Below are 22,666 nucleotides of genomic sequence, written 5' to 3'. Positions count from 1 at the left end.
ACGCGACGCGGCGGGCGGAGAGCGGAAATGTTTTCCCGAGCGCCATCTTACCCCGCAATCGTACAATTCGACAGTGCCTGTGAATGGACTTGTCATAAGTGTCTTACTTATTAAGTTCAACTCTCTGTTCTCCGTTTCTCCGTTTCGCGAGCTCCCGCGTTTCCAAATTTCCGAGTGGTAGTCGCCTGCAGACGTGAGGGGTGAGTAGGTGAAAAAGAAAAAAAGAAAAAAAGAAATAGAAAAAAGGAAAAAGAAAAGAAAACGGCTGTTGTCGCCGTTCCCGTGATCGTGGTCACTCGGTCGAGTCGGGTGGACGCGACAATGAGGCCTGAATCGACCGTTTTTCGCGCGATGACCGCGGCAAAATATCTACCCTCGTAAGATATAGCGAGAGCCGCGCCCGTTCTCTCCACCCCCCCAGGCTTGCGACAACGGAGATACCCCCCGCAAGACTGACGTGTCGTCGTATGTATGTACGTGCATATACGCGTCTACTTGGAGCTCATCGGGCGCGACGAGGAGCTAGCCCCTCGGTGGGCGGGTTACGCTTCGGAGGAAACGACTCTCGCCTTTCTCTGCCGTCGTCGACGTCCAACGTGGAACGGACTCGACCTCTGAGGCTCTGAATCCACCAGCAATTGTACAATAGTAGGAATTTCCTGTCCCCCCTCTCACCGCCTTTCCTTCCCTTCTCCTCTCCCCCGTCTCCCGCTTTCACCCGCTACGCGTAAACACATTGAGGTAACGCGGGCGTCTTGAGTACCCTAGCGTCACTAGCTCCCAGCTAGTGATTAGCTTCGTCCCCAGGTTTCTTAAGTATGTAATCCTCACAGATTGTTTACGTCGCTCGCTGGTTGCCGTTTCCCAATTCTGACGTGACCACCACGAGTCGAGTTATGAGTATTGACACGTGTCCGAGTCTGACACCCGGAGAATAGAAAGTCAATTGGGCAGGGCGAAAGGATGATGTGATCGATACTTTCACGGTCAATTACATGTATAATGCTGTTAACGTCGTGACTGAAGGAAGCCTTACAAAGAACTTGAGCAGATAACGTACCTTCTAGCTCTTTGTCAGTCGTGTGTTTGTACTCTTTACTTTCCGTAAACAACCGTGAGTGACGTTATTTGCATAGTCATGCTCAACAGTAGGGGGAAGACTTGATTAGTACTGCGAGTGCAGGTGTATGTGATTGTAAAGGAGTACGACGTTTAACTAACGATATTGGGGATGTTTCTGGTGAGCAAATATGGTGTGGATGCTACTAAAGACTTTGATCGTCACTTTGGAAGGAAAACGGCAGCACAGCGTCGAAAGCAATCTTCAGCCCAAATTCTCAAGTCATTTAAAAAAAAAAGTAGAGCAATCCATATAATGAATTTTGGGGGTATTGTCATTGAGGAATAAAATCGTCCCGCTACGATCCTTATTGTGGGTACTATTGCACATATTACGACACATTTGACAACGACATTGTCAGAGTAGACGTAGCGATTGGCCATGAGATAGAAAATTTATAGAGATTCAAGAAATATTCTATTCCTCAACCAATCGCTGTGTTTGACAATGTCGTTGTCGGATGTGTGTACAATAATATCAGCCATGAGATGTAATACAACAAAAATACAGCGGAACCGTAACAAAGCTCACCTTGCTTTTCCTCTTTTCCAGAAAAAGTGTACGATTCGCTAAAGGAAGGTGCAACATCTTTATCATCAATGTAAGTAATTTTCACCCTGCAGACGCTTGCTTTCTGCATGCACTCTGTCATTTGTAAACAGGGTAATCTTAACAATAGGTATTTTCCTCCAAAGGTTTCTATATAAGCGTTAAACTTCAGGTTGTAATTTTTCTCATATCAAGCGTGATGTATATATATTGTTTAAATTAATATTTGATTGCACGTGGGGGTGTATGTGTGTGTTTATATACACATAGATATAACTATTTCTTTTCATTTTATCACTAAACTACAATAAGTTACTATCAAAAGACGTGCATTTATACTTGACAATATTTTCGTGCGACGTTAGTCACATTTTATATTAAATATAATTTGAGTGGAGCTTAGGAAATAAGTATATGAGCTGTGCCTATGAAAAACAAAACGCAATATTTTTTTCATTAATTTTTGATTCTATTCTTAATATAATTTTTATGCCGTAGGACATACATCATATTGTTCCTTTTTATCACGCACATGCATAATCTTGTTAAATTTATTCAAAATTTTGATGATTTCACGTAATATTTATTTGCATAATATCACAATGGTTGACAAGTTAAATGTGTCGTTATCATTCATATGCAGAATAATATTTCATGCGTTTAAGGAATATTAAATTAATATATGAAGTTTCTCGTAGTTATTTATCGTGTCACCTAGGACAGTCTAGGCTTTTGTTGTGAATCGAAGTAGTCGCAGGTTTTCGGTAATTTGGGGGCAAAACCTAGAACTTGTTCAACAACTCCAGCGATATTTCATTAATCAAGAATGGCGATGCAGAAGGTAAATTCCAATGATTTCATAATCGCTGAATTAACAATTATTACTCACTCGTAATAACGAGATGTTCGATGTCAGAGCATATTATTACATGCATTACAAGATTTTATTATTATCAGTCTTTGTAAAGAATAATTTGATATAATGAAATAAAAAAACGGAGGGTTATTGCTGCTGCTGCTGCTGCTGCTGCTGCTGCTACGAGCGCGCGCGTGTTGCGTGATATTATACAGGATGTCTCGGACAAAACGAAGGAGCCATTGAGAGTAGGTAGGCCTTTTAGAGACAAGCAGAAGAGCAACAGACGCATGGCGTTGTCGCCTGTCGCGTTCATTCATTCGTAGCTTCCTTGTCGCTTTAACGCTAAACATTTAAATTTTTTCTCAACAACGGTTGAAAATCTTACAATATGATGTACAACTTTTTTACTTGTCTCTAAAAGACCTACCTACTCTCAATGGCTCCTTTGTTTGGTCTGAGACATCCTGTACATTTGTTTTTCCACTTTTTTGTTATGATGCTCACCATTATTAGCTGGCAGATGGTGAAATTGATTATGACATTATGCAAGTCACTATTTTGCATTACATATTGTATCAACTATCTGGAATCAATTTGTTAAAAATTTTATAGCTACACTCTATATGTAGCTCTGAATGATACTTATCTCAGATAAGATAGAGAGAAAAAGAGAGATAATGTTAATTATAAATTTATATATAGGCACATCTCAAAAGAACTGATTTCCATATGATTAAGAAAAAAAAAAGAAAAAAAAAAAGTACATTCTCTTTCATTTCGAAACTCAATGACTTTTTATATTTGCACAGAAAGGCATAGTTTTTTTTCGCTAAATAGTATGGTAATTTTATTTATTTGTTATATATACCTTATACAAATCTTATTAATGTTTAAAAATAAATATTTTTTCATAATTATAAAAAATATTGATAAAATTGTATTATTAAAGATAAGTATTTCAGTACATTCTCTTAGTACATTCTCTTTTCACGACTTTTTTTTCTAACGTTTATTTTGTTCAAATAGTTAGATTGATATGCATACCTAGAATACTATTTATTAACTTATTAAAGTACAATTATACTTGATACTTTGTTAATAAATTTGGTTCTAATATTATTAGGTTTGTATAATAATAATAATGTTTAAAATAATGCATACTTGTAGCTGCATGGCTTTCACGTGTAAGCAAAATACCCATATTTATTATGAGACAACACTACTTGCGTCATAATTGACCTGTTATTATTTTTATATTATAGCACAATTATACAGAAACTACCTATGTTAAGGATTAGTCGAGGTTTATATTATAAATTTGTGAATTTTTCAACTATTAACAAATTTTTATGGAACAAATCCTTTTAATAACAATTTCTATCAAATATTTGATACAACGTGTGATCTTTTCGTTTTACTTTATACTTAATTCGATAATAAATATGGGGTCTTAGAGCCAAAATGCATTATACTGCAATTGAGTAACATACAACGATAATGTTTTAGATGAGAAGACAAGGGCAAGACGTCATGCAAGTGAATCTAGCAGGTATTAGGCGAGATATTATGAATCTTGCCCATAATTATAGCAATGCTCAGGTGATTAGTGAAATCTTTTTACATTACCTAACTTTACTTTACATTATATGTAAAAATAATAATTATTAATATGAAATAATTGTTTATTTATTTTTTTTCTAATAGAAAGCTGTACGAAAAGCTACCAGCAATGATCCTTGGGGTCCAAGTAGTACACTTATGGCAGAAATTGCCGATTTAACATACAATGTTGTAGCATTTACGGAAATTATGCAAATGCTGTGGAAACGGTTAAATGATCATGGGAAAAACTGGCGACATGTATACAAAGCTTTAGTTCTCTTGGAATATCTTATCAAGACAGGAAGCGAAAAAGTGGCACAGCAATGCAAAGAGAATATTTTTGCCATTCAAACTCTAAAAGGTAACGGATACAAAATTTCTTTATAATATATAAAGTTAAATAATTATAGGTACGATATGCTATTGAAAAATTAAAGCTCGGTATGTTAATAAAATACAGAAATAACGTGTAAAATTGTAATTAATAAAATAAAAAATTTTTTTTTTATATTTATTTTTGCATAGATTTTCAATACATGGATGGACATAAAGATCAAGGAATTAATGTACGGGAAAAAGCAAAACAATTAGTGGCCTTACTAAAAGATGACGAGAGATTGAGAAACGAACGAGCTAGAGCATTGAAGGCGAAAGAGAGATTTGCGCAATCGGTCAGTGGTTTTGGAAGTGACGGTCTGGACACAATGTCACCTATTAGTAGCGATGTAAGTAGTGTGTTATCAATAAACGATTAAGAACTATAAATTTATATGTTATTATATTTCAGTTTCAAGATTGGGAACCTTGTCATTTGTCCGATTCAACGGCCAGACGTCCCAGTAAGTTCTTATTTATAATTTTCTCTTGTTCTTTTTGTTTTAAAATCAGTCTTGAGAGAGTGTGCGTAGTTTTTTTTTAATCAACATTTTAAAATTGATAATTACTTATGATTCAACTGGGACAAAATAATTTTGATATATGTTTATTGTAAATTTTTTTTTCTTATATCTCGTTTAGATTCCGCATGTATGTTAAATGAAAACGTTAATTACTTTACATAAAAATAACCAAGTATTTTTTACAGCGGAATTGGAAGCTGCAAGACCACAAACGGTAGGCGAAGAAGAATTACAACTGCAGCTAGCCTTGGCCATGTCTAGAGAAGAAGCAGAGCAAGAAGAGCAAAGAAGACGCAGCGATGACGTTAGATTGCAATTAGCTCTCAGTCAAAGTCAGCAAGATTTTAAGTGAGTAATCAGCAAAATTTAGCGTAATTTATTTAAAAACAAGCTTAGCAGCGTAGTAACGGGACAACGTCATGTGTACAAGGTGTTAATTTGAAAATTTTCAGATTTAATATTTTTTGTTTTCAGTTTTAGAGAAAAATGTTTCAGACTAATGTTAGTTTAAGGGGGGTGAGGGAGGGAGGTATAAGATAATGCTATTGTCTATAATTGGTTTGTGTGAACTTGCTAAGGTCATATAAACGAAAACTTAATTTTTTTAAATAAAACCTTCTTTTATTAGATATTCTTATAGCTTATTTCGAGAGCTTTTTACAATGGTATAATTAAGAATTGTTTTTTTTTTTTTAAGTACTTTTCAAGTTAATAAAGTTTGACAGTTACGTTACCAATGACATTCGCACCTTTATATTATATAAAAAAAATAACTTTATAAAAATATTTAATTATATTTTGAAAAGCTCTTAAAATAAGCCAAACAAATATGAAAAAAAGATACAGACTGTAGAATCTTAATAGGCGTGCAGGGTACATACAAGAAGAGTAGTAACTTTACATTTTTTTATAGCATATTTTTTTAGTTTTATTGCATATTCGTATAACTTGGAGAAAGAAAAAAAAAGAACTTTATTATACTGTTTTGGAAAGCTTTTGAGATCAGCTATATCTAATGAGAAATAATAGGTTTTATTAAAAAAAAAAAAATAAAAATGATCTTTGTGTGATATTGGTCACTACCCTGGCACCGACATTGGTATTATTTTGTGTGTTCTTTGAAGTCATACAACTTTTATCTAAATACTTTTCTTTAAAACAAAAAACTGATTTAAAAAAAAAAAAAAAAAAAAAACAGCATTGAAAGTTTTCAAATTGTCACTCTGTAAAGTACGTATGTATATGTTATATTTATATTTCAGAACTCCTGAGAAACAAAGCCATATGTTAGATTTACTCGATGTAAATTTGGGAGAAGCGAGCGGCTCTTCTGTACAAACTGATCCCTGGGGTATTCCAATAACAGCACCACCGCCTAGACCACAGGTACTTGCTAATTGTGCTGCCTACTTAACGATCGTATTTTGCACGTTAAACACACAAAGTAATTTTTTTGCATGATGCCCCAGTGTTTGGATTTATCTGAATTTTATATGTGTAAAGTATGCTCAACGAATGTTGGAGAACATTAAATATGTATTTAAAAGAATATTCAAAGATGGAATAACGGTTTTAATAGAGAGATTGACAAATTAATGAAAAAAAAAATTATCGTTTTATAGCCGCAGAACGATCCATGGAGTGTTCCAACAACGAGTAGCACGTCACCTTCGGTAGACCCGTGGGCACCCGTTCCTCCACAAAGACCAAGTGAGTTTTTGCGACAATAAGCTTTTTATATAGTTACATATTTATTTAATTTATATATATTTTTCTTACATGTTCATACATCTTTGATGATTTCCAATAATTCTCAGAATCCTCAGGTATAATCAGTTATTTTTTCACAATTAGTTTATTAAACTTTAATTTTTGGATCCTTGTTTCAAATATTCATTTTTATTGCGATCTCAGATAAGAATGCTCCAAATTTTCCAAAGTTTTATTGTTACATTGGACAAATAATTAAATTAAACTTAAATTATAATTTAATTATAGCTGCCACTATTGATCCATGGCGAGCACCTGCTCCATCTTCCACTGCAGTCGTATCACCTCCGCGTACTAATGATCCGTGGTCACCAGTTCCGTCGACTGCTGCTGCTACTACTACCACTGCTACTACTACTACTACTACTACTACTGCTACTACTACTATTACCACTGAATCAGATACGAACAAACAACAGGTTTGATTGGTTCTTGAAAATTTTTCGAATATTTATTTGTAATAGCTCGTTAATCTAAAACTTTTTTGTTATAGGCTCAAGATGGCATCAAGTCCCCATCGCCATCATTCAACAATTCAAACTTGACGCATAACATTGGCTTCGCAGCAGTGTCATCGTCTCAAAATATAGGTTACAATTTGCCGTCGGGATCTTCGGCTGCTACTACTTTCAATTCTAGCAACGGTTTCAACGGTACGGGGCCGGGTTTCAACAATTTTTCCACTCAGAACACCGGAAACGCCGCCGCGAGTCCCCTCAGTGATTTAGATGAATTTGACGTGATTAGTAACAGGGGAAAACTCGTTACTAGTCCGCAAACAGTGAACAACGGTACTTGAGTCACGCAAAGTTTCCCCGCAAAATGCAACATTATGTCTATTGAAATTGCGTAATAACATACAATTTCAAAACAGGTGGGACGTCATCATCGGGAGCTGATCCCTTTGATCTGGGTGGCATAACTGAAACCCTTCCTGCTAGCACCGGTACTGTGAAGAAGACCCCACAATCCTTCTTAGGAGAGAATTCTGCGCTTGTTAATTTAGATAATCTTGTCAGTGCTTCGGCAATGAAGCCATCTGCTCCTGCGCCAGCGAGTAAGTTTTTATTCGCAGTCGAAAGATGTAAATATCGAGAAAGAGAAGTCCAGTATTCAAAATAGCTCTTATTTGCATATATTGCTTGAATGTAATATATATATATATATATATATATATATATATATATATATATATATATATATATGTATATATATCGTATAACTCACATCATTAAAGGCGAAATCTAATTGATATTCAGTAAACTAATAAATATGGAAAAAGAGAATATATTTTATGCTGTAACACGCTCTATGTCTAAAAAATAGCATTTCATTGGAAATAAGTTCGTGAGTATCAATAACCTAATTAAAAATGTGGCATGAATGCATGATAATTGTTGGGTGCTTTCCAGTTAAGGGGCACACGGTGTCGATCCTGCTTGTGCGTTGCACAGAGTCTACTTGTAGTTGGAACACTTTTTAGTTTTTTATTTTGTCACGGTGCGCTCTGAGCAAAAGAAGTAAATCGAAGTAAGGTATTTTTTTCAGAGATTTTTTAATAATTGAGAGAAATTTTACTTCTTTTTAAACGGCAGAAAAAACCAAGTTCTACTAAATGTAAATGCGATATGTTGGTATGCATGGCGATCGACACGGTCGAACACAGTATTTTAACTGTTTACGACTATGTCGACGTCGACTTGTGTCATATTGGAAAACACTTGATCGAGGCACTGTACTGTACAGTGTCTGTCGCCTGTGTACATTGCTGGAAAGCATCTATTATGTGCAGTATAATTATGCTTATAACAACGTCTTTCGCATATTGCGCCAAAGTACATTATGTTTTTACTTAAGAGTACTGTGATTTAAATCTTTCTTCGAATATATCTTTTAAGTATTTTAGTGGAATATATACATTTTTTTTCTTCTTAGATAAGTCTCCTTTTTTAAATATTCTTAATTTTTGCATTTATTTCTTTTTTTTTCTTCTGATTATATATACATATATACATATATTTGTTTATATAAAATGGATCAAATATTAAATCATATCGAACAATAATGGTGCTACTTTCATGTGAACAAGAATTATTATATATATATATATATATATATATGTATAATTATATATAAGTATATTATATACATGTATATATATATTTATATGTATATAAATAATTTTACAGCAGCCATGTCATATTCAGCAAATCCATTTGCAACTGTGACGCCACCACCCCGTCCTACAATCAATCAGATTCGACAGGATCCATGGACAGCAAACGCAACTACTACGGCTAATCCGTTTCTCTCGTAGCCTGATGATGGATCAATCGAAAATTACGTAATTACTGTGAAACGTGATCCACAGTTCTATATGTATATTACGATATAGAGTTCGGTTAACGGTTAAAAAAGGATATGATTTTACTTATAGCAGTTATGGGCAACAAGGACAGATGTGAATAATAAGAGAACTAATAAGAGAACGGAGGAAACGCATAACCATCAATGGAATTTTTATTGATAGTTTAAAGCATTACTTTTTGATAAATTATATTGCAGCGCACTTATACAAGTTTCTTTCTTTTTTGCATGTACTATTTGGAGTTTATTGTGGAATAATTAACCGGTAGAAGTGTGGCATAATTGTAATTAAGTGAATAGTTGGACGGTTAAAAGATATAATATAATATACAAATCATGTTTTAACTTTTGAATGCTTAAGCGATCCCAGTATATGACTAGATTTTATATGTACTCTTCACTATACGATCTATTTTTTATGTATAAATCAATTCAGGGAAAGATTACTCGGCAGCACCGCATGACTGCTGGGAAAGAATGTAAAGTAACGCCAACATTGAAATCAGTTTATGCGTTTTGTACACATACGTTTTCTATAGAAAAGAAAAGGAAGAAAAAAAAACAAAAAAAAACAAAAAACCCCCCCAAAAAAAAAAGAAACTGAGATTGTGAGACTGTAATCATTGATTTGCAAGAGCATTATTATAACGAGAATTTTGTTCACCGTCGTACGCTTAAAATGTGTCTATTATGGTCTGGAAAAAAAAATCGATGTGGCTTGCTTTTTAATACAGAATACACAATACGGGCAGCTACTGTATATTGTAAAATATACACGAATTTGTTACAGCCGAATTGCCAGTTATTCACGAATGCGTACCGCGACCTATAGCACACCAGAGCACTTCTAAACGAAAATGTAACTGTGAAAGTAGCATCCACGCTAAACGATATGTTAAAGAGAAAATCCGTTAATTTTGTTACCTGTTTCTTTGGTTAAGTTCTGATCGACCGCGAGGATGCTTTTGCAGATTTGGCGTAGCTCAGAATCAAACTCAAAGAGCGATAATAATTGTCTGTCGTATTCAAGAGTCATCGATTTTCGATATTGAAATAACAAGCGAGTTATTTCTACTAATCCACTTTTCACATTTGCGTAAACGTCCGGAGTTATATAAGAGCCCGATCGCTCATAGGATAAATTTATAACAAGTCTGTAAGATAAGTTTATGCCTACCCGTGCTTTTTTTAAATTTGCATGACACGAACATCGAATCAGATTTCTTTAACATATGTGACAAGTACAGGCAGTATATCAATCGATATGAAAAATATACTTTATTAAAATATGTCGTTCCCTATTTGTCGTAATGTTGTACACACAAGTTTTTAGTTTTGAACATTCAAATGTCGTTATTTTTAGAATCTGCATTTGTAGAATGTTTCGTTGAGTTTTTTTACAATATACATACAGGGTGTCCCAGATCAGTGGATTGAAACGAAAAGGGTATGTAAAACTAGTTGACACAAGTAGAAAAGTCTTATACCATTTTGCAAAATTGTCGACCATTATTGAAAAAAAAATTAAATTACTTTTACGCCTAAACATTTTTATTTTTTTTCTCTCAATAATAATCGACAATTTTGCAAAATAACACAAGACTTTTCTACTTGTGTTGATTAGTTCTACTTACCGTCTTCATTTCCGTCCACTGATCTGAAACACCCTGTATATTCGCCTATAAATTGTATATTGGCATAAATTACAAGTAAAAAACTGGTTTCTAATATTGTAGAAATTGGTTGTATCTCAGCATCTTTTTTCGTAAAAATAACGACTTATTTTTTACAAGTTTACAAAAAAAAAAAAAGAGAGAAAAAAAACCTTGGCAGTATACAGCATTAACAAACGGGAACTATATTCGCCTGTTTATAAATAAATCAGAAGTTGCACGATGTAAGCTGTTTCAATAAGTAAAACTTCGAGCAAATAATTCCAATGTATTATTTATCGTTAAATCTACTATAATTTCTATTGGCTTTATGCAGTTTTAACATATTTGCTTGTACGAGTAAAATTGTATATTTAATATGTTTTTATCCAGATGTTCGCCAGGACATGAAGTTAAAATATGCGACAGGTATATGATAATACCTAGAAATTGTACAATCGTTGTTTTTACGGTTTGGAAATATAAACCATTTCAATAGCCATTGTGCCTGTTGAATATAGGATGATGCACTCAGTATCCTGTATACTTTGGTTACGTTTATGATTAGAACTGCATCTTTTTTACGTATCATACTTCAATAATTAAATTTAGTAAATATGTATATGTATACAGGTAATCATGATGTATACACGGCTTCATCCCTGTGCGGACAGTGGAATATTTTTGTTTAGCTTCTATAGAGCTGATGTAATTGCAGGAAAACAGAATTCAAAGAACATTTATATAAATAAATATTATATATTTTAGTAGATTATAATGATATACTTATTAATGATTATACAAATAAATATAAAGATTTTTAAGTTTTCTCAAATTAAGCACTTAAAACTTCTTTGGTACTCTTGAAACAAGTATTAAGCATGTTATTTTTACTTGCAGAAACATATATTGAAATGTTTTGTGTGTCATTTGTATTTATTTTATACTGTTATCTTTTTTCTATTAATACATCACGTTATATCAGATAACATTATTTTTGCAACTGGTTTATCAATACAAATATTTTTATTAAAATATAAAGTGGAATCCAAAAATAAGTAATAAGTTATTCTAATATTTAATTGGTGAAAATAAGTAATGAAAAAAGTGATATATAAATCTTAATTTTTGAAAATAACGTTGCATGAAATAAATCCACTTGAGTCGCTAAAGAGATGCTTCAGTCGAAGAGTTAATCGTAAGCGGTGGAAGGAAATATGAAAGGACCTGGCTATGTAGCTGTGCTATTTCGGCGTCTTCTCTTTCCAAAGCTCGAATCAGTTGTGCAAATTGTATAACTCCTGTTTTTGTATACAGATAGTAGTCAATCTTTCAATTATATTATTAAAAATATTTTTATGTACTCTTGATCCACGCACCGTCTTTGCCTTCTGGAAATCCATAATTCTTGATGACATCCATCTGTATTTGTGTTGCTAGTGGAAAAACAAATTGCATCATTTTCAACATTTCATTGCCTGAGCCTTCTTTTGCCTCTGTGAGTTTTTGTACATTTTCAGGTGTATTAAATGCTGTCAGAATTTCTGTCAATATAGCTGAAAGAGGAAAATTTCTTTATATAAAAGGATTTAATGTATATTATACGTATATATGTAGTTTATTTATTTAAAATTATTGATATAATAAAAAAGCATTAACAGTTCTACCTTTTGCAGCTTCCAATGTGAAACCAGGAACACTTGCCATTATGCATTATTGTCTATAACCGAAGGATATTTCTTTCTCTCAACATCTTTTTCATATTATTTACGTTAGATTTTGTTTATTATGTACATGTATGATAATTTGAGATAATAACAACTCACAGTTAATACAACTTTATAGTATGGTTAAATCGACAAATATTTCATTAAAAAAATCTTTTATATAAAACTGTTTTTTTTTCTTCTTTTATATGGTCAATACCAGACCCCTGACACAAAGATAGTTCTCATGTCCACGTAATGACGCCGTGGCGCTAGCGATTATATAGTCTGGTGTGACGTCAAAAATAAAAATTTTGCCTAAATAAACTTCCTAGAATCTAAATAAATCCCTATAATCTAGTAAAATTGATTTGGCCAATAGCCTGAGAGAAAAATTTTCAACCTGATCGCTTGGATAAATGCATATATGTAATACTACTATATTGCTAGCACAGACATCTATAATATACTAGATTGCTGACTCAAGCAAAGTACATAATTACGATTGTTGCACCAGGTAACGGTGCAAGGGGTCCGTCCTCCCGGAACACTTGTGTACTCGCGAGGAATGAATAAATGTAGACCTTTTTATGTAAATGTCTGTTATTTCCTTCTGTCAATTAGTCCAGGCCTCGGGCAGCGTTACCCCGGTGTAGTGATTATTAGAATGACCCGCGGGCGTTCGGTGGCCGCGGGTTTTATACGCGACTGTTGCTAAGACGGAAAAGCAACAGTCCGCGGATTTCGGGCGCATAGGACAGTGACCGCGTTCGGTCATTGCCTATGCGAAAAGTGCAAGGCGTCGATCGGTCAGCGGATTCCGCGATCGGAAGATCCGATCGACGCTGCTTGTTAACCCGGCCTGCGCCTTCGCGGGCGCGGCCTTGCTGTTGCCAGGGTCGGGTTACAACACGATTCTTATGTACAATTGTGCTCGGACATGCGTACAATAAGGTTTCAGTATATAATATATACATATAGTACACTATTGGTACAACATCCACTTAAGAAATAAAATTATTAAATAGTACATAATAAATAAAATAGTACATAAATGGCATATATATTTCACATTTTTCAAATTGTCTTTATTTATAAATAAAAATTATTTATTGCAATTTTAAGGTAAACATTAAGAAATAGTTACAAAGAAGCAATAACTGTTATGAATATTGTATGTATAAATGTAATATATGTAATGTAAAATATGTAATATACTGTGACGTCAAAAATTAAAATTTTGACTAAATAAAGTTCCTAGATCCTAGTAAAATCGATTTGACCAATAGCATGAAAGTGAGGATTCTTAACCTGGTCTTTTGGATAGACGGTCCCTCTCTGTAAGAGATAATCTATGGTAGACTTTAAGGAATAATAACTAATATTGTTAATGATAAAACAGAACATGTAACGATATTCTAAGATATTTACGCATAATGTCAATTTAAAAGAACTTGATTGCATTCTAAAAATTAAAATATAATTTTTTCCTTTTTTTTTATATTAACAATTTATGAGCCGCTGCGCGACTCCCCACGTAGCACAACAGCACCTGAAAAGCGCTTTCTAAGCGCTAATGCTAACGTATGAACTCAGCGCTTTAAAAACGCTTTTAAAATCCATTTTAAAAAGCATATTATATGCGCAAAAGATCAGCGCATAAAAATTCCAGTTTTATAGCGTTTAAAGAGCGCTTAAAATCTGTTCCAAAAAAGACTCATTAGTATTATTCGTTTTGTGTCTCGGAAATCGCTCTGAGCGAGCTCAACACACTCCGGGTGCATTCAAGGAGCCGTCACTGATCAACCCGGCACCGTCTTCCTGTTCTAATGCCACACATTAAAAAAAAAGAAGACAGTGTCCAGTTCATCAGTGTGTGCCATTCAGAGTGTGTTGAGCTCGCTTGGAACGACTCCTGAGAGATACCTAAAACGAACAATACTAATTTTGAACATATTATAAACGCGTATTGTAAATTAAGCTAGGCTTCCGAACACAGTTAAAGATTAATTTATATGTTATTATAATTTATCAGCGCTAAATAAATAAGTGTAATAAGTACAAATTTTGAAGTTTATTAAATGACCAATGTTCAGTATATTCTCGTGACAATTCTTACATTAAGTTTAATAAAATTATTTCTCTTGAATCGACCTTTTTGAGTGGCTTCAAAGCCACGTACTTACAGAACCTGTAACTTTAGATTTTGAAAAGTTCCCTTTATATTGTTTGCCACATGCATCTGAAAAAAGATAAGTTACAATATATACATAAAAAATATTAAAACATAAAATACGTTAATAATCATATTTATTAAAAGTAGATAAAGTATATTTTAATTAAAATACAACAGGATTGAAAGTAATTAAGAGTTTTATATTTTTTCAGAATTTTCAATAACTTACCAATAATGCACACACCACACTTAAGTGTTTTTATTCCTTTTTTAAATTCTGTCCTTGCTCAATTAAGTTGCGATGTAACCTTTGAAGAAAAGATCTTCTTACATATTGCTGTAGCCATTTCTCCTTCGTGATGCCCTCTTCTAGCTACAATACTAAAATGGGATACCTGTACAGAAAAAAAAGTTATAAAGAAAAAGTTATATTAATGCGTTGAAATAATTTGCTAACTTTTTGTAAGTGCAGGATGTTAAATATTTACCGCAAAATCATAGTTGTCGCCGTTTTGAAGAAACAATTCCCATTCATAAAACGCATTCATATCGGGTAAGGGAAGAGTAGGTCATCCTTCTGGTTTTTTTACATCTTCGCCAGTTCTTACATGATCTATAATGAGATCGAGTTTATGATCCAAATTATTAAAATTTCGTAATAATTCTTCTTGCTTTGAAAGAACTGCCTTTAGTATTACAAGCATACCTGTAAAAAATTGAATATATACTAGAGTAATAAAAGAAATAAATAAATAAATGTTAAAATTACATACATTTACTTGTCAAAGAAGAAAATGTGTCTTGCTCCAAGTTTGATTCACTTGCTGGTGAGAACGCTAAACAAGATTAAAATGTATAAAATAAAATAGATACAATACAGAAAAACAATATCGTACAAATATATTAAAGCTAGCTACTGAAGTTGATATGTACACTGACCGGCAATAATGGCCTGACGCTCTGCGGCGACGGCAGCTAACGTGCGTGAGCTAGCGTGGTGTGCGTCAGGCCACACCGCGGAGCGCGTACGTGAGCCGTGAAGCGCCGAGAGAAGCGAGAGGACGGGGGAAAATTTGGTGGGAGGCGTTCTCATGCTCTCTCCCGCTCGCAACCCGTGCGTTTGAGAGAGAACGCATGAGTGGTCGCTAAGAAAAAGATAAAAGAGGCGCACCTTCGTTCTCTCGCTTACACGCGTTCGTGTTTATACGGGCGCGCAAGGATAGAAATAGATCGCAAGAGTACGCTATTAATTCTAGCATATACTTCAAGACATTTCGCGATAATCACAACCGAAATTGAAGACCCGTGTTACTAATGTTATTAAATATATAATTCTACGTTGCGTATAATTTATTTTCGCGATAATTTTTCGACAAATATATAAATAATATCTCGAGAAAGAACGCATGGGAGGACGGTGCGAAACTGTTAGAGGTGCACCTCCGATCTCTCGCTTGCACGCGTTCTTGTTTATATGGGCGCGCAGAGATAAAGATAGATCGTAAAAGTACGAATTATAGCTTTAAGATTTTCGCGACTAATGATAATCGAAATTAAATACCCGTGCTACTGATATTATAAATATATAATTTTACGTTGCGTGTAATTAATTTTCGTAATCATTTTTTGACAAATAAATAATGCCTTGAGAAAGACAATTTAAAATTCTGTTTTCTGTCTTGAGAAAGACAATTTAAAATTCTGTTTTCTGTCTTGAAAAAAACAATTTAAAATTATGTTTTCTGTCTTGAAAAAGACAATTTAAAATTATGTTTTCTGTCTTGAAAAAGACAATTTGAAATACCGTTTTCTGTCTTGAAAAAGACAATTTAAAATACCGTTTTCTGTCTTAAAAAAGACAATTTAAAATTATGTTTTCTGTCTTGAAAAAGACAATTTAAAATTATGTTTTCTGTCTTGAAAAAGACAATTTGAAATACCGTTTTCTGTCTTGAAAAAGACAATTTAAAATAGCGCTGTCTTTAAAAAAACAATTTAATAAATCTTAAAGAATGTTCGTCGTATGAGAGTTTTGTTGGCCCTGAAAAGGGCCATTTTGTGGGCGAAGCTCTGCGGATCATCGAATTAATAATCGGTCCAGTAACCGGACCGCTCGATCACTTGATTGAGTCGATTAGGTATCGAACTCATCAAGTTCGCGAGAAAATCTGGTCGAGCCCGAAGATTCTCCCAAACTTTTATCGCGTGATCAACTAACGCTGCCGTCGTCCTTTCCCTTCGTGGTTCCCATTGCAGAACCATCTGCGCCCAGACATTTTCTATTACATTCAGATCTGGTGAACGAGCTGGCCAGTCAATCAAGCGGATCTCCGGATGATTCCGAAACCACGCTTGCGTTTCATGTGATGTGTGCACAGCGGAATTATCTTGCACCAATCGGATAATTGGCATATCCTCTTCAGAATATATTGCGCGTACTGAAGGAAGAAGAACTTCTTCCAGTATGTGAATATACTCTGTCGAGTTCATTCGCGTTGGAATGTGCACCAATTCTCCGATTGCAGTGGCAGATATCCACCTCCACATAGCACATGAAATTCTCCCACTTCGGTGAAGAGGCACAACATGGTTTGGATCCAACCGTTGATCGCTTGGACGCCATACGTGCGGCCTGTGATCAGCGCACGATACGAAAACCTTTTCATCGGTCCATATCGTCGCTTCCCACTCCGCACGGCTCGTCACCAGATTTTCTAAAGCAAACGCGACCCGTTGATCCCGATGATCGGGAGTCAACGGGAATTTATGGGCTGGACGATGACAATGATATCCGGCTTCGTTTAAACGTCGCCGGGCGGTCCTGTCTGATACCGCGACGTCCGCTCTGTTGATCGCCTCTTGGACGGTGCCAAAAGGACGATCCACAACAGCAGCGACGAGTGCCTCGTCCTCTTCTACTCTGGTGTTACGAGGACGACGATTATGAGTGCGATGATCATGCAAAGCATGATCTCCGCCCTCATTGTATCGTCGTATCCATCGTCGAACAGCTTGAACAGAACACGGAATATCAGCAGCAATTTCTGCTACTGATTTTCCGGCCTGCCACTGTCCGATGATGCGACCTCGTATCTCAGAGCATAAGATTGGAGCCATTATTCGCAAAAAACTATTCGATGATATATCCGCGCACTGCTACGACACCACGAAAAGTGATGCTCGAAGAAAAAGCAACATACTCGCGACGATAACAAGTGAAAATCGCGACAGGAACGTAACACAATTAGACGGCTTTGTGTGCATAATGCAACTTCTTATTTTTCAAGACAGAAAACGGTATTTCAAATTGTCTTTTTCAAGACAGAAAACATAATTTTAAATTGTCTTTTTCAAGACAGAAAACATAATTTTAAATTGTCTTTTTCAAGACAGAAAACATAATTTTAAATTGTCTTTTTCAAGACAGAAAACGGTATTTCAAATTGTCTTTTTCAAGACAGAAAACGGTATTTCAAATTGTCTTTTTCAAGACAGAAAACATAATTTTAAATTGTCTTTTTCAAGACAGAAAACATAATTTTAAATTGTCTTTTTCAAGACAGAAAACATAATTTTAAATTGTCTTTTTCAAGACAGAAAACGGTATTTCAAATTGTCTTTTTCAAGACAGAAAACGGTATTTCAAATTGTCTTTTTCAAGACAGAAAACATAATTTTAAATTGTCTTTTTCAAGACAGAAAACATAATTTTAAATTGTTTTTTTCAAGACAGAAAACAGACTTTTAAATTGTCTTTCTCAAGACAGAAAACAGAATTTTAAATTGTCTTTCTCAAGGCATTATTTATTTGTCAAAAAATGATTACGAAAATTAATTACACGCAACGTAAAATTATATATTTATAATATCAGTAGCACGGGTATTTAATTTCGATTATCATTAGTCGCGAAAATCTTAAAGCTATAATTCGTACTTTCACGATCTATCTTTATCTCTGCGCGCCCATATAAACAAGAACGCGTGCAAGCGAGAGATCGGAGGTGCACCTCTAACAGTTTCGCACCGTCCTCCCATGCGTTCTTTCTCGAGATATTATTTATATATTTGTCGAAAAATTATCGCAAAAATAAATTATACGCAACGTAGAATTATATATTTAATAACATTAGTAACACGGGTCTTCAATTTCGGTTGTGATTATCGCGAAATGTCTTGAAGTATATGCTAGAATTAATAGCGTACTCTTGCGATCTATTTCTATCCTTGCGCGCCCGTATAAACACGAACGCGTGCAAGCGAGAGAACGAAGGTGCGCCTCTTTATCTTTTCTTAGCGACCACTCATGCGTTCTCTCAAACGCACGGGTTGCGAGCGGGAGAGAGCATGAGAACGCCTCTCACCAAATTTTCCCCCGTCCTTTCGCTTCTCTCGGCGCTTCACGGCTCACGTACGCGCTCCGCGGTGTGGCCTGACGCACACCACGCTAGCTCACGCACGTTAGCTGCCGTCGCCGCAGAGCGTCAGGCCATTATTGCCGGTCAGTGTACACATCGAAACTTAATGATAGCATAAATATGCTATCTTTTTGTCCAGGGGTGTAGATAAATTGTGATTCGTACAATTTATACAAAAAAAAAAGAAATAAACAAAAATGTATTTCCAGCAGCGTGACAGAGTTTATTCGGCACCGCGACGAGCAGTATTAAAGCAGTATTTAAGTATTTACATACTTTTCAAGATGTTTTTACATAATTTTTGATAAATTGTCAAGAAATGGATACCCAATCCTTTTGTGATGTTACTGCTTTCTGGCCGCGAGAGGCCAGAAAGAGTTTTCAGGCGCTAGCTCTCGGCTAAAGCGAAATATTGAAGAAACAAGGAGAAGAGAGTTGAATCCATCCTTCTCTATCCTTCTTTTCTTACGGTGCGTCCACGCGAGCGGTGCAATCGTGTGAGTACGTATACAAACGTATACCCACACGACGCAGCAGTATTCTACTTCTAAACGTGATATCCCTGACACTGGAGTTTCACATTGTCACCGCGTGAGGCCCCAAATATCAATTCGGAGTTTGGCCGTGACCCTACTTAACCCTTAACAGCTGTAATTTTTATTTTTTCCGAAAAACATTGTTCTTTTATTACAAAGAAGTTTTAATTCTCCTGAATATGATGAGGATTCTGTTATTACAGACGAGGAAAAATCTTTTGCAGCTAATTTGGAAAATTTAATTAAAGATGCTATAGATGCACAGATATTTGTTGAAAGCATTGATACTTTGAGCTTTAATGAAGAAAGTATATATCCTTAAGCAACTCCTTTTGAGAAGGTTTCTGAAAGTGATTTCGATGAATTAATAAAAGATTACAAGAAAACTATAATTATGATCCGTTGTCTCGTCCGGATATAAGACTGTGTAGTTGTGCCCGTGCACGCCCTCCGACAACACGGTTCACAGCGTAAATAAAAAAACACGCGCACGCTGTATCACCACCAGCGCGCCGCCACATGCGCCTTTCCAGCGCTCAAGTGCTTCATTGTGTCGTGTTCGCCATTCCGAATAACACGTGGTGATTCAGGCAGGGTAATTTTTCGTTAGTTTTTCCTTTATTTCAGGTGATTTTTCTTTGAGATGCCGAAGCATAGGAATAAGAAACACCGCAGCCATCATAGGCATCGTTCTCCGTCACGTTCGCCGTCTCTGAATAGGAGATTTGTGACCTTTCTAGACAGGTTAGCGGGCCGCCTATTTCCCCGTTTCCGCCTAGAGATTTCTAAGCTTTTTTGAGGCTCGAAGAACACGATTCTAAGGTCGCCTGTGTGCGTATACTCGAGCAGGTGCAATACCTCATCGCGGGATGGCACAAAGACTTTAAGGTTAGATCGAGGGTCCTCTCACCGCTCAGTGCGGCCGCTCCCTCTTCTGAGGTTTCAGGTCACGAGGTCGAGCCCCAGATAGAATCACAGACGGTCTTTCATGACCGGGGCGCCGAACCAGGTTTGTCCACTTGTCGACCCACTGATAATAATCCCGAGGCAAAGAGTGGACATATTCAACTGTGCTCTTCTATCTTTAATTCTTTTTCAGAATTATTTGAGGTCACGGAGAATAATGAAAATGCACCGTTCGAGCGCCCTAGTGCCAACGCAACAGAGACTGCCCTTACCGTCGCAGAGAGGCCCTCTGAGGCTATAACTTTGGCCTGTAAGCTGTTCGAGAGCGACAAGTTGTTCCTTCCTCCGTCTGGGTGGAATGCTTACATGATGGAATCTGTTCAGTCCAAGATCAGGAAGAGGCTGAGCGATGAGGCACGTGCTTCCCTACTCTCCAAGTATACTGTGGGTTCAGATTTACCGGCGCTTATCCCTCATAGGCTGAATAAGGAGTTGGTTTCAGCTTTAGCGCCCACAGTAATTAAGAGAGACGAGCATCAGGCCCAATCCCAGTTACAAGTGGGCACATCCCTAAATGTTTTCGGTCAAGGTATCTCTCTACTCTTAAAGGAGAAAGTTTTCTCTGACCTTAGCGAAGCAGCTCGCTCTGCTCTGCCTTTGCTCTCAGACGGCATGCATTTGCTGGCGGACCATTTTTTCAAATTATCTATGGCCAGGAGGGCTTTCACGAAGCCCTCGTTTAATTTTATCGCCAAGAGCGCGGCCGATTCAACCGAAATCGACGAATTTCTCTTCGGTCTGAATTTTGCAGATTCTTTAAAGGCCGCTCAGGCGTGCGACAAGACCGGTCGAAAGGTGACTAAGTCTTCGTCCCAACCAGGAGCGAAAACGCAACAACCGGTCAGACAGCCCTTGCGGCAGTTGCAGACATCGCGAAACCAGGCGTCGCAACGCTCCGCCAAACCCACGTCTCAGAGATCCCGATACGCGGGAAACAGGAGGGCTTCTACTCGCCAACCGACGGCTTGCTCGTCAGGAGCCTCACATTACAAGAGCCGCCAAAACCATCGTTCTCCGTCCCGGTCTCGTCGCACTCGCTAAACGATGTAAGTATCGCCGGACGCCTTAGCTATTTTATAGACAAATGGCGAGAGATCACTAAAGATTCTACAGGTACTAGAGTACTAGAGTACTACAGTACTAGAGGCGGTACAGAGCTACCGCCTGCTATTCTCAACTCTTCCCCTCTCGAGACCCTTTTTAAGGAAAACTGTGCTCTCTAATTCAGATCATTCTTTCTGCCGTATTGAAATTGAGCGACTTCTCTGTAAGGGTGCAATAAGGCGTGTAGCTCATAGGCCGGATCAATTCTTATCTACTTTCTTTCTTATTGACAAGTCGTCGGGAGGAAAACGTTTTATTTTGAATCTGCGCGATTTAAATACTTTTCTCAAACCACCACATTTTAAGTTAGAGGATTGGCGTACGGTTATTCGTCTTATGTTGCCGGATTCTTTCATGGCCACGCTCTATTTAGAAGACGCTTATCTTCACGTCCCAATAGAGGAGGAGCATAGAAAATACCTTCGTTTTCAATACCAAGGAGTTATCTACGAATACATCGTTTTGCCCTTTGGTTTATTCACGGCTCCTTTCATTTTCTCTAAAATTATGCAGGAGGGTTTTTAATCAGTCATTTATCTAGATGATTTTTTATTCATTAGCGCATTATATGCTGATTGTAGAGCCAATGTTACTGCTTCCATTAATCTCCTTCTCTCGTTGGGTTTTATGATAAACTACTCAAAATCTTAATTAGAGCCATCGACTAAAGTAAAGTTTCTAGGTTTCCTATTTGACTCCAGTGAGCAGAAGGTTTTGATCCCCACTTTTCGGTAGGAAAAGCTTTTACACCTAGTTTCGGCCATGGCCAAGAAAGCTAGATGCCCCATAAGAGACTTCGCGAGCATGATCGGTTCGCTGATTTCTGTTTGTTCGGCGGTTTAGTACGGTTTACTTTACTCTAAGCTTTTTGAACGAGAAAAGTTTTTAGCCCTTCGCCGACGCGACCTAGATTTTTCCGCGCTTATGGAGATCCCGCTTTATCTT

General features: G+C 36.2%; 2 protein-coding genes across 10 annotated transcripts; one reads left to right on the top strand and one right to left on the bottom strand.

Moving 5' to 3' along the window:
- Positions 1–50: 50 nt before the first annotated feature.
- Lqf (epsin homolog lqf) lies at positions 51–11,596 on the top strand. Of its 9 annotated transcripts, XM_070655791.1 has the most exons (15): positions 51–200; positions 1,673–1,721; positions 2,368–2,510; positions 4,035–4,127; positions 4,233–4,491; positions 4,656–4,855; positions 4,918–4,969; positions 5,215–5,377; positions 6,292–6,415; positions 6,652–6,739; positions 7,028–7,218; positions 7,293–7,590; positions 7,674–7,856; positions 8,126–8,146; positions 8,989–9,130. In XM_070655791.1, exons 3-14 carry the CDS (start codon positions 2,496–2,498, stop codon positions 8,140–8,142), a joined length of 1,683 nt encoding a protein of 560 aa, XP_070511892.1. In that variant the 5' UTR covers positions 51–200; positions 1,673–1,721; positions 2,368–2,495; the 3' UTR covers positions 8,143–8,146; positions 8,989–9,130. The 9 variants fall into 9 exon arrangements, with proteins under 9 accessions (XP_070511892.1, XP_070511893.1, XP_070511884.1 ...); XM_070655792.1 differs by lacking the exon at positions 8,126–8,146 and having other exon boundaries at positions 7,293–7,452; positions 8,989–11,596; XM_070655783.1 differs by lacking the exon at positions 8,126–8,146 and having other exon boundaries at positions 8,989–11,596.
- Positions 11,597–11,735: 139 nt separating this feature from the next.
- On the bottom strand, positions 11,736–13,165 carry LOC139102114 (protein C10). Its single transcript, XM_070655803.1, has 3 exons — positions 12,486–13,165; positions 12,198–12,374; positions 11,736–12,119 (listed from the first exon to the last, which is right to left on the bottom strand). Exons 1-3 carry the CDS (start codon positions 12,523–12,525, stop codon positions 11,986–11,988), a joined length of 351 nt encoding a protein of 116 aa, XP_070511904.1. The 5' UTR covers positions 12,526–13,165; the 3' UTR covers positions 11,736–11,985.
- Between the last annotated feature and the right edge of the window lie 9,501 nt (positions 13,166–22,666).

This window comes from Cardiocondyla obscurior, linkage group LG04 (genome assembly GCF_019399895.1).
Source record: "Cardiocondyla obscurior isolate alpha-2009 linkage group LG04, Cobs3.1, whole genome shotgun sequence".
Taxonomy (NCBI): domain Eukaryota; kingdom Metazoa; phylum Arthropoda; class Insecta; order Hymenoptera; family Formicidae; genus Cardiocondyla; species Cardiocondyla obscurior.
The sequence above is the reverse complement of the archived record's forward strand: the minus strand, read 5'-3'. Positions and strand labels throughout refer to the sequence as shown.